The sequence below is a fragment of the Syngnathoides biaculeatus genome, chromosome 6, assembly GCF_019802595.1.
Source record: "Syngnathoides biaculeatus isolate LvHL_M chromosome 6, ASM1980259v1, whole genome shotgun sequence".
In the NCBI taxonomy this organism is placed as follows: Eukaryota; Metazoa; Chordata; class Actinopteri; order Syngnathiformes; family Syngnathidae; genus Syngnathoides; species Syngnathoides biaculeatus.
In genome coordinates, this window is record NC_084645.1 from 10,958,994 (window position 1) to 10,971,907 (window position 12,914).

Genomic DNA, 12,914 nt, shown 5'->3' on the forward strand with positions numbered 1-12,914 from the left:
AATCGTATACGGAGTCACAAATCAAATCTGATCCACTGGTAATTTGTGCAAGTCCCCACAAATAGTGGGGATATTTACACCAAATCCAATAACTACTATTTATACACCACCCAATCACGACATATGCTATCCCAGGACAGTTTCCATGTAGGTATCTAAAACCATACTTATCACTTGTGAAAGTAACAAATGAAACTCACATGAGCAGAACTAGTCTACAGCGCCACGGAAAACTTTATCTTTGGATGATTTAAAAATACTCAAGCAGACCTAAGACTCAATGTGGGACAGCCGTATCCATCAACCAATTGGGTTAGAGCGGGGCCAGGAAGATTTTCGGCTGAGAGTCATAAATGCCCAGTATTTTAAAATGTAATTTCAAAAGAGCCATACAGTGGTACCTCAACTTACGGAAGTCTCCACTAAGAAAACTTCAAGTTACGAAAAGCCTCGTTGAAAATTTTTTGTCTAGTGACAAAAGAAATTCAGGACACGAAAAAAAGAAAATGGCACTGGATTCCACCGAAAGTAACCATTTTGTACTGAATCTTTGTTTGAAAGCAGCACGATAGAGCTGCACACCAATTGGCTACTGCCAGAGCACCTTCCAAGCATCACATTGGCCCGATGTCAATCTTTAGTCATGACACAAATCCTGTCTTGTGGTTTTCATGGAGCATTGTCCTAGTATCACATCCCGCCATTGGCTCGGAATGTCAACCTTTGGGCATGACTCACAATCCCATTTTTGGGGTTTGTGTGACTGGATCTTTTTTTTTGTGTGTGTGGCTGGATAGAGCAGCTCTACTTTTGGCTTTCATGGAGCATCTTCCTAGCATCACATCCCGCTATTGACTAGGAAAGATGTATATCTCTAGCCATGACACACATCCTGTATCTTGGTCACCGTATCCATTGTCATAGTGCACTGTGTGCACCGTACAACCTTTTCATGAATTCTTTCGACTATTTTTTCAACATGGGACCAAAGAAATTGATGGCCAAAGCCAGTGAGAAGATGACGAGAGTTGCTTTGTCCATCAAAATTCATTCATTATGAGGGCTCCATGAGCCATATGCAACCATCAAAAGAGACAGATATGGCTTGTGAACCATGGATTCCCGACCTCTGGGTTGAAGAATAGAAAACAGGTGAAAATGAAAAAGAGCGAGAGAGGGAACGATCTCGCCATAAAATTCAAACTTTATGATTATTTGCTAAAAACTATTAGCAGTTTGAACATTAATATTGTTTGCAATGTATTCAATTAAATATTGGTTGAACAGGATTTGCAAATCATAGTTCAGTAATCCCTCTGGACTTCACGGATCACCTATCGCAGATTCAGTGCATTGCAGATTTCAGGACAAAACACCCCCCCAAAAAAAACAACAACAAAAAAAAAACAAAGTCAGATCGTTACGTACTAATGCATGCACGAATGAAGCAAAAAAAAAAAAAAAAAAAAAAAGTCAAAACCGCCGCTGTACTTTACAGTAGCCGCAATTATGGGGTATCATGCGGCATCCCAAGCAAGACGACATGGACCAATGAAGCAAAAACCATAAATAAATGAAATTAAATAAATAAAAAACACCAGCATACATTAGTAGGGTACTGTAGCGGGAAGCCACATCGATAGGGTATAATGCAACATCCCCAGCAAGACGACATGGACCAATGAAAAAAAAAAAAAAAAAAAAAAAGTATGCATACATTAGTAGAGTACTGTAGCGGGAAGCCACATTGGTAGGGTATAATGCGACATCTCCAGCAAGATGACATGGATCAGTGGAAAAAAGAAAAAAAAACGCCAGGATACATTATAAAGTATTGTACTGTATATTACGGGCGAAGGCAATGACCCATCCCCAGTGCGACGACATGGACCAATGAACCAAAAAAAAAAAAACTTTTGCATACATTGGTACAGTAGTGTAGTGGGAAGCCACGTTGGTAGCGTATAATGGAGCATCCCCAGCAAGACAACAAGGTCCTATGAAGCAAAAAAAAAAAAAAAAAAAAGCCATTTACCCGTACTTCGCGATTTTTCACTTTTTGCGGGTAGCTCTGGTACCAATTAATCGCAAAAAATGAGGGATTACTGTATTCTTTTTTTAATTTATGTTTAACAAGTCAGAACGTCATTGGAATTGGGTTTGCATATTTGTTAGTATGCAGGCTGGTTTCTGGTTCAAAGAGGATGAACAAAAGTCAAGCAATGCCAATATGATTCTTGAAGTTTACAGGTTCCAAAAGTATCATATAGACTCAAAAGGTTTATAAAAAAAAAAAACAAAAAAAAAAACCCACTTGTGCATACCATCACCAAAATTGATTAAAATATAATTGGTTGCTGAAAGGTGATTGGATACGGAAATGTCATTGGCTGTTCTTTCATGCACCATTCCTTGACAAAGTTGTTGACATTGATTTAGCATTTTGTTGTCTTTGTTTTCACATTACTGTATATTACCTGTTGTGCAAAAAGGGTAATTACTAAGTAAGTTTCTTTTGGCCTGTCCCGTTAGGGGTCGCCATACCGTTATATCTCAGATGAAACGTTCATATTTGTTTGGCACAGGTTTTACGCCGGATGCCCCTCCTGACGCAACCCCTCAGGGGGAGTGGAGGACCCAGTAAGATACAAACTCACGACCCCTGGTTTACCAAACCAATGCTCCAACCTCTGAGCCATTGGGCACCACCATGCAAAAAGGGTAATTATTCTATTTAAAACAAAGCTACTTATGACGAAAGACTTTTGCACAGAAATGTATCTCTATTGTTCTTACCAGTCACCAATACTATTGTCTCGATTTCTGGTTTCCCTGGTGATGTCGGGAGCAGCTGGCCATGAGGTGTGGCTCAAGCTCTTCTCTGCAGACCCTCCTGCTAACCCAGGGTTTTCCTGTGATGAAGCAGTCTCCAAGAGCGATGGTGTTTGGTTAAGTCTGGCCTCCAATTCGAGAGACCCTCCAGCAGACCCATCTACACATCCAAGCTCAGGGGGCAACAGGCTGCTAAAAAAAAAAAAAAATACACGCAGGTTAAGTCTGGGAAAAGGAAATGAAGCAGTTTTTGGCCCTTATGATTGTGTCACTGAAACCTAGAGTGAGATAACTAGAAAATTAAAAGATATTTTAGTGGCTCCAATAAAATGGGCAGGATTTATAACTGTTATTCCAACAGACTCACCACCTGTGAGAGAGGCTATCGAGGTCGTGTGCAGTGTGAGTTGGGTGGTGGCCAAAGGTAGGGACCTTGCCGATCCGATACCCAGGTATAGAACCTGGCTCTAGGGAAGTGGAATTTCACCTCTCTGATATGGAAACAGCCTGAGTTAGTGAACGAGGTCAAGACGTTCCGACAAGTCGGCCTTGGCTCCACACATGGCTCGGGCTTTGGTAAAATTCCCCTTGAGAAAGGGGTAGAACTTTCTTCCAATCTGGAGTTGCACACAATGGTGAAAACCAGCTGGCCAAGCGGAACGCAGCTAAAACTCAGGTAAGGGAGGAGTGAGGAGAGGTCATGGAGAAAGACTTCCAGACGGCTTTGAGGAAATTCTGGTCCACTATCTGCGATTTTAGGAGAGGGAAGCAGTGCAGAGTCAACACTGTGTAGTGTGGAGATGTGGGACTGCTGACCTCAACTCGGGACATTGTGAGGTGGTGGATAGAGTACTCTGAAGATCTATTCAATTCTATCAACACACCTTCCCATGAGGAAACAGAGTCTGAGCTCTCTGAGGGGGGATTTCTTAAGTCTGGGGTTGAGATAACAAGGCCCCGGGGAGGATGAGATTTGCCTGGAGTTCCTAAATGCTCTGGATGATGATGTGGGGCTGTGCTGGTTGACAAGCCTCTGGAACATAGCATTATAATCGGAGACACACCCCTCAGCCTCCTTGGTCAGGTCTATTCAGGTGTGCCAGTGAGGAGGGCCCATGAGAAAGTTGAATCTCACATTCAGGAGGAGCAGTGTCGTTTTTCTCCTGGCCATGGAACATTGGACCAGCTCGAGGGTGCGTGGGAGTTTGCCCATCCAGTCTGTGTGTTTTTATTGGACGTGTTGTTCTGTGGACTTAAAGAAAGAGTCAACTGTGTCCCTTGTGCAGGGGTACCGAACCTCCTGATAGGGGCTGTTCAGTCCCTGTACAACCAGTGTCAATTTTTTCAGCATTGCCAGCAATAAGTCTGAATCGTTTCCGGTGAGAAATGGAGTACGCCAAGGCTGCACTTTTGTCATTGACTCTGTTCAGAACTTTTATCATTTTTGTTTAGAATTTCATGGCGCAGCAAAGGTTTAGAGGGGAACTGGTTTGGTGGCCTCGGTATTGCATCTGTCGTTTCAGCTGATAATGTGGCTCTGTTGACGTCATCAAGCCATGATCTCCAAGTCTCAATCGAGTGCTTCGGAGCAGACTGTGAAGTGGCTTGGATGAAAATCAGCATCTCAAAATCTGAAACCATGGTTGGAAAAGGGAGGTACGGCCTCTTCAGGTCAGGGATGAGATCCTGTATCGAGTGGAGAACTTAAAGTTCTTTTTTTTGTATGTGTGTATTTACAAGTAAAGGAATAATGGAACATGAACTCGACAGGCGGCTCAGTGCAGCATCTCCAGTGATCCGGACTTTGTATAGGTCCCGTTGTTGTAAAGAATGACCTAAGCCGGAAGGCAAAGCCCTCAATTTACCGCTCGATTTATGTTCAATACCCACAACCCATGGTCATGAGCCATGGGTCATGTCAGAAAGAACAAGATCCTTGATACAAGCGGCCAAAATGAGTTTTTTTCTGCAGGGTGTGGGGCTCTGGGTGAGAAGCTCAGTCATTTGGGAGGAGCTTTGATTCGAACTGCTGCTCCTCTGCATTGAGGGGAGACAGATGAGGTGGCTGGGGCATCTGATTCGGATGCCTCCCTGACGCCTTCTTAGTGAAGATTTCCAGGTACATCCTATCGGCAGGTGACCCGGGTGACGACCCAGGACCTGCTGGAGAGACTAGGTCTCTCGGCTGGCCTTGGAACACTTCGGGATCACCCCAGAAGAGCTTGATGAAGTAGCTGGGGAGAGGAAAGTCTGGGAGTCCCTACTGCCCCCGCAACCCAATCTGGATAAACAGTAGATGTATGGATGTATCTGTGATTCAATATGGCATTGCTTATTTCTTATGCATTTTATTTTGCAGATTTTTTTTTCATGATTTTAGTGTATTCAAAAAAATCTGTCAAATCTATCAATATTTCATTAAAGAAATACAGTCCTCTCCAAAAGCACTGGAACAGGAACGTCAGTTTGTTTTTGTTATAAACTGAAGAAATTTGGGTTTGGGATCCAAAGATTAATTAGAAAATTTCATAATTGCAGGTTTTATCTCATGGAATTAACCGAGAAATATGTTGAACGACTCGGGACAAAGCACCTTTTGTTTGAAGCCACCCACTTTTCAAGTAAGCAAAAGTATTAGAATTTGACTAGTAGGTAATTCTAGTTGTTTAGGTGTTGTCTTTTCGATCGACTGATTAATTAGATTGTGCTTGTTTCCGGCTTTGAGTTTAACCTGAGAAAACTGCATTGCAGTTCAAACATGAACAGGAGAATAGCAAACCATTTTGAAGCAAAGAGAAGAGGGAATATCCACCATACCTATTGCACAAACATTGGGCACCGCCAAAACAACTTGAAATGACGTGAAAAAGAATTAAACTACTTGTAGACTGAGAAACGAACACTGAACTGGTCGGCCGAGTTTTTCAACAGCAGTTGATGACCAAACATTGTGAGAGCGGTGAAGAAACACCCAAAGACAATAGTCTGACATCACTGTCAACCCCCATAGGGCACGGGTGAATGTTTCAAATGCAGTCTTCAAAAAAAAAAAAAAAAAAAAAGACTAACAGAAGAAACAAATGTCCTCCCACAAGATGCAAAGCACTCATTAGCAAAAAGAATTACAATGGCAGATTGGATTTAGCAAGCAAATACAGAGATGATGAAGATTACTTTTAGGACAAAGTTCTGTGGGCTGATACCAAGATTATCTTCTACCAAAGTGATGGATCAGCCAAAGTATAGAAAAATAATTATTATTATGATCCAAAACACAAAAGGTCATCTGCGAAGCAATCATAGCTTTGGATTACAAGGTTGTATCAGGAACAAGCTCTCTAGTCTTTATTGCTGTAACTCGTAATGGAATAAGAATTAATTTTGAAGACCACAACACCGTCTTGTCTGGCAATTTACAGAAAAAAGCATTAAAAACAAACGGGAGAAGCTTTTAAGCATGCACATATCTCCTGAAGCAGACACTAAGTGGGCAAAACAACCAGAAAGAAACAAGAACAGAATAAATCAACATTCTGTTGAAATCAATGGGCCACAGGTTTGATGCAATTATTCTAAGTAAGGCCACCAAATATTAAATGTTATCATTAAGGTAATTTAATAATGTCTGTTAAATACTTTTTCTTACTTGAAAAGTGGGTGCCTTCAAACAAAAGGTGTTTTCTCGAGTTGTTTAACACATCTAGATGTAAAATATCATGAAATAAAAGTTGTGATTCTGAAATTTTCTTTCAAATTCATCTTTTGATCAGAAACTCAAATATCTTCAGTAGTCAACAGAAACAAAGAACTTGACCTTGCAGTTCCATTACTTTTATATGTGATTGTATAATACTAAATTATTCTACCATGGAGAAGCACTGGCACCCAACCAAAAACACAAGCGTACCGAACATATTTTTGAGTCTTCTACCTATCGCTGAACCTGACTGGCAAAGGGATGTTTTTCCAGAAAAAACTGATTTAATGGGTGCAAAAATCTTGGAAATGGGAATAGCCCCAGTTGTACTGATGAATCAGGAACAGTGGTGAGTAGAATAATGGGCTGCAAATATGTCAAAATTGAAACTAACTCCTTACTTAGCCCAGTACAGCATTCCCGTGTTTCACGTGGTGGGTAGCATCCATCCATCCCAAAAAAAAAAAAAAAAAAAAAAAAAAATGTACACACTAAGTGAATTCCGTGTCACAAAAGTTTTTTTTTCCATCTTGTTTAATTGATCATTATGGTTTTTGTTTTTTTTATTTACAGTATTTTTTTCCATCTACAACGCATGTATTTTTATTTACAGTATTTTTTTATTTAGTTTTTTCCCCTCCACAATTTTGTTTCTTGTATATTTTAAGACTGTTAAACTCCTAACCAACACTTTATAAACTTTTCTTAGCCATCAAAATTTTCTCTCGTTTAAACGCTCTCAAAGATCAAACCTTGGTAGATTAAAAAAAAATTACACGACTGTATTCCTGACTGAACCCAAAGATCAAAACCTGTTTGAAGCCAAAACATTTATCTAATATATAGACGGCCTTCTATCCATTTTCTTCCACATAAGTGTTTTCTTAAAAAAGAAAAATATAGTTTTTATCTATCTAGATCTATTTTATTTTAATGATAAATCATTGAGGTTGGACAAGAAATTATTAATAGCAACTCAGACGTATTTTACAGTTCCTCGGACTGTGCCTTTTCCTCCTGGTGTGGCTCTGCCGTAGCATCTTTTTCCGTTGAAGAACCTTGGACCAGGTGTGTGTGTGTGCAAGTAAAAAACACAGCAATGGATCAGTTCGGCACTCTATTTTTCTTCTGGGCAAGAATATTCTTATAAACAAACATGGACCCTTCAATTATGTCAGAGCCATCAACTCCTTGAACTCAAACCTCTGAAATAGTACTGTAATGGAATATTATGCAACGGCACTTTTTGTGCATTCATTTATTTTAGCAATAACTGTGCCTTGATGTTTTATCTAAGATGTTCTTCAATTTTTATTCTATTTTATTGTACCTTGTGGAGAAGCGCTCATTTCGTTCTATGCACAGCATATAATGACAGAGTCTTTTGATTTTATTTTGATATACTTTATGAAATGTGAGCACACGTGCATCATATACTGTACTCTGTCACATTTGTATTAGCTTTTTTGGGCAAAGGGTGCCACAATTACCAGCTGATGTGAATGTCCCACCCTGTTTTTTGTTCCTAACTGAAGAAATTGAGTGGGATGACTGCTTAAAATGGATTTTGTACCGCTGAGATCTTAAGACAACATGTCTCTTTCGCGACACAAATTTGACTTATCATCTTATTGGTGTGCATAGAATGGCTGCATTCAACAGGCTTCAATCCAAAATGTTCCTACATCACCATGTTGTCATTAGGCTTTGGAACTACATAATTCCATTAATGTCACTAAATTTTCTGTGACTCTGCAACTACTGGCTCACTTCGTTTCATTCACATGAGTGCCCCTATTCCAACAGTACGCACATACACAATCAGACGAAGGACCATGATGGTTTTCATATGTGCTTTGATGTCGCGGAAGTTTTTAAATTTTTTTCTTAATGACTGGGCACTAGAAGGACCTTTTTTTTTTTTCCCCCGTTTTGCCGCCAACCGCCCCTATGTACCGAATGCCGCCGCAGTACAACGCGGGGTGCGCTGAAACGCCACGGGGCCTCCCACACGCCCACATGCAGCAGTACGGTACTTAGGGCGATTGAAATTGGTCTTCAGTACCTTAGGCGATTGGGATACAGTACACGATGCTGGGTTTCCTTTCGCGAATCAGGATACAGAACACAATGTGCAGTCATACACAAAAAAAAAAAAGCCTCGTACAATGTAAAAAATTACAAAAGAAATCTGTGTAATAGCAAGGGCGCGTAAAGTGAACTGTGTTGTAGCAGGGGAACACTATTTATCAAAATATGCAATTTTACTATTCATTTCTGGACTTAAAATTACAAACCTGGAGTTAGCACACTGTAGTCTATGCTGGTTTACTTAAACATTGCTGGAGATCTTTGTAGAATACCTTTTGGCTTTGACTAATACTGAAATGTCAACCTCCCACTCAAGTTCTCTAGCTTCCTCTATACATTCAATGTGATTCAACTGATCCCAAATTTTACAATCTACAATTTCCTTTCTGGAACTGCATATATTTTACGAGTCCATTGCGTTACCTGTTGCTGTTGGCTGAACGTGGTGAAGTGAGCAAGTGAAGGGCAGAGGCGGCAGAGGCCATACTATCAGTTTGAAAAGCAGACAGAGTTAAGGAGTCCAAGGTGGACACAAGACCACGCTGAAGCTGCAGTGTCTGGGATGCAATCTCTGGAATATCCTGTGACATGACTGTGGAAGCTGAAGAGATAACATCAGGGGAGCGAGCCCTAGTTGGGGAGGTAAGGGGTTGCATGAGTGGGGAACCATGAACCTGAGGGTTGTCAAGCACAATTTGAGAGCTGGGGGATGCCGGTGCCTGAAGAGAGAGAAAAAAAGTGAGAGAATATTGGATATTTTGGAGGTTTTAAGGATTAAAGTGTGGCTGCCAGAAGTTGTGTAAAGTCATACCTGGATGGTCTCCAATCCAGGCACGACAGTGGAAGCAGATCTGGGACTGCTTGTGGAAGCAGGAAGTGACAAAGTATTATCTGTGCGGTTGGGACTCTGACTAATGTCATCAGAAGTTCTAGGAAAACAAGGACATAGCAATATTCCACTTTAGTTATAACTGCATGCCTACATCGGAAGGATGTAGTGCATACATTGAAAAAAAACAACTTGATATTCAGACAGTGACTGAAGCTCAACTTGTGCTGCCGGTATTATAGTACTTTCATAAGCAATCTTTGTTTTTCTACATTTCACAGTATATATAGATTTCAGATGGTTATTTATTCCATAATACATGAACTAAATAGATATATCCATCAGTCGGGATGTCCTGATAACATTTTTTTTTTTGACTCAAATCAGTCTTTGATTTTAAGGATCTACCGATACTGATTCTCAATCTGAAACCTCGACAATGCATTATAAACAGCATGCATTTAAATTTTCTCGAATAGATGTACATGTTGACAGTCTATAGTTGTAAAATGATAGATATACACATTCCTATGATGAATATTTAATATTTTGTGAACTGTAAACTTCATCCTCAAAAAAGCCCAGCAGAGGATGTACTTCTTGCAGCTTTTAAGGAAGCACGGGCTTCCACAGGAGCTGTTGAGACAGTTCTACACAGTGGTCATCGAATCAGTACTGTGCAACTCCATTATAGTCTTGTTTGGTGCTGGTACAAAAAGGAACAAACTCGAGATAACCGGAGCTGTCATGCTGTGCTACTTAAAAGTGCTGTTTATGTCTAGAGCCAGAAGCTTTTTTTGGGCTGTAGTGTGGCAAGAATGTAATATCACATTGTGTCTCCTTGAATAAAAACATTTCTCTCTTTCTCCAAAGTAGGTTTATGACAAAGACACAGCCGACAATACTGTGTTGCAATGGCCAGACTGTGTGTGTGTGCGCATGCGCATGTTTGTGTCTGAGAGAATCTGTGTGTCACACTGCATCTGTTCATGATTCTACACCTGGACTAGTACAAACCAACCATCCATCCATTTTCTACCGCTTCTCCGGGTCGAGGGGGAAGTATCGTCAGCAGGGATACCCAGACTTCCCTTTCCACAGCCACTTCTTCCAGCTATTCTGTAGGGATCCCGAGGTGTTCCCAGGCCAGCCAAGAAACAGTATCTCCAGCATGCCCTGGGTCGTTCCTGGGCTCTCCGTCCGGTGGGACATGCCTGGAACACCTCACCAGGGAGGCGTCTGGGAGGCATGATCAAATGCCCCAGCCACCTTGTCTGGCTCCTCTCAATGCGGAGGACCAGCAGCTCGACACTGAGCACCTCTCAGATGACCAAGCTTCTCACCCTATCTTTAAGGGAGAGCCCGGACACCCTGCGGAGGAAACACATTTCGACTGCTTGTATCCGGGATCTTGTTTTTCATTCACAACCCACAGCTTGTGCCCATAGGTGAGGGTAAGAACGTAGATCGACTGGTAAATTGAGAGCTTTGCCTTTCGACTTAGCTCCCTCTTTACCACAAAGTCCGCATCACTGCAGATGCTGCAGCGATCCGTCTGTCGATATCCCACTCCATTCTTCCCTCACTCGTGAACAAGACCCCAAGATACTTGAACTCCACTTGGGGCAGGATCTCATCTCCGACCCAGAAAGGGCACGCCATCCTTTTCTGACTAAGGACCATGGTCTCAGATTTGGAGGCGGGGATTCTCATCCTAGCTTCTTCCCACTCGGCTCCGAATCGATCCAGTGACAGTTGGAGATCACAGCTTGATGAAACCAACAGAACCACATCATCTGCAAAGAGCAGAGATTAGATACTGAGGCCACCAAACTGGACACCCTCTACGCCTCGACTGCACCTGGAGATTCTGTCCATAGAAGTTAGGAACAAAATCGGTGAGAAAGGGAACCATTGACGGAATCCAACACTCATCGGAAAGGAGTTAAGACTTATTACCGGCAATGCAGACCAAACTCTGACAGCGGTCGTACAGGGACCAAACAGCCCGTATCAGGTTTCGGTACCCCATACTCCGGAAAAAAACCCCACAAGACTCCCAAGGGACACAGTCGAACTCCTTCTCCAAGTCCACAAAACATGTAGACTGGTTGGGTGAACCAAAAATTTTAATTTTGTAATAAAAAACAAAGCTTTAACTGTTCCATTTGGAAAGGTCTTTGTACCTTTGGATTATTAAGTTCCTTTAAAATGTTTAAAATGTCTATTCAGCTATTCTTGATTGAAATTTACTCGAGTGAGCCCGATTTTTGATCACATGATCCGATGAGTACATCCCTACACATCAGTATTTATTACACTAGCCATGAGGCAGAAAAGCTCACCTATTGGTCGAATCAGTTGAGTTGCTGCTGATTGCTGTGACAATTGTCAGACTACTGGCACTGCTGCCAGGAGATACAGGAACCTGAAGAGTAGACCAATACAACAGGAACACAAAAGATTTGCCCAGGCTGATAGAATGTTTCAATGCAATGTATGTTACGATGATAAAAATTGGGAACAAATTTGTCAAACCCACAAAAAAAAGTGCATTTGTTAATAATATGCTGTTCACCAATGTCTGAACTGAAAATTTCAGTTGATAAACTCAACAATGTATAAAAATTCCAAATAGAAAATGTTGAACGGGTTGTACCGAAGTGCTTGGAGTCATGAAGGCATCAGGAGTCATCAAGTTTGGCATTCGCCCGTTGCCATTCGTTGCATTTGACAAGAAGTCAGCAGGTGCAGGAAATGATATGTTTCTCAGGTCAATCTGTGGGTCATTTCCTGAGTCCTTGTCAGGAGTCCGGTCTGCCAGATGTTCCGAAAACACTGTTATATAGATGAAATAATTCATTCATCCATCCATTGCACGAGCCGCCACAGGAAAAGCAAAACTAATCACATAAATCATTGATTTGGCCACATTTTTAATACTGAAAATGTTAAAGGGAAATTCCGGTGGGTTGGAGTTCCAATATCCAAGAGTATAGTAGTATCCAATAGGTCATGTAATATGTACTGTATCTTGAAAATGTGATGTTAATCCTCTCTCATTTAATGGTGGTTTGATTAGATTTTTATCGACAATTACGACTTTTTGGCAAGTCACATGACCTACGTGCGCAGATGTGACATATAACGTGCCGCACCAAAGGCTCGATTACGATGGGACACAATTATGGCCAGCGCTGATTTATCCTCATCTGATGAAGAAATAGCAGTATCGGTTGATCGGGAAGGCAAAGGAATACGTCCATACAGATTTCAACCTGTGGCTGTAAATAATGTTGAATATTCGGATGGTTCTTCGGACGGGAATGACGCGGAGTCTGACAAGCGAGCTCGCTCGGGGATGATGATGATGATGAGGATGGGGATAAATCCGAGAAATCAGCGCTGGCCATAATTGGGTCCCATCGTAATCATGCCTTTGGTGCGGCAAGTAATAAGTCACAT

The 12,914-nt window shown here is 41.4% G+C and overlaps 1 protein-coding gene across 2 annotated transcripts in view; it reads right to left on the reverse strand.

Annotated features, from left to right (window-relative positions):
- Positions 1–12,914, reverse strand: part of edc4 (enhancer of mRNA decapping 4) — a 77,197-nt gene that overhangs the window by 19,984 nt on the left and 44,299 nt on the right. For both annotated transcript variants that reach the window (XM_061821948.1, XM_061821949.1), the window contains 5 exons: positions 12,109–12,287; positions 11,795–11,877; positions 9,432–9,549; positions 9,044–9,339; positions 2,797–3,024 (listed from right to left, as the gene is read on the reverse strand). In XM_061821948.1, the coding sequence (XP_061677932.1) occupies positions 2,797–3,024; positions 9,044–9,339; positions 9,432–9,549; positions 11,795–11,877; positions 12,109–12,287 (904 nt within the window). The remainder of the gene's footprint in view (positions 1–2,796; positions 3,025–9,043; positions 9,340–9,431; positions 9,550–11,794; positions 11,878–12,108; positions 12,288–12,914) is intronic.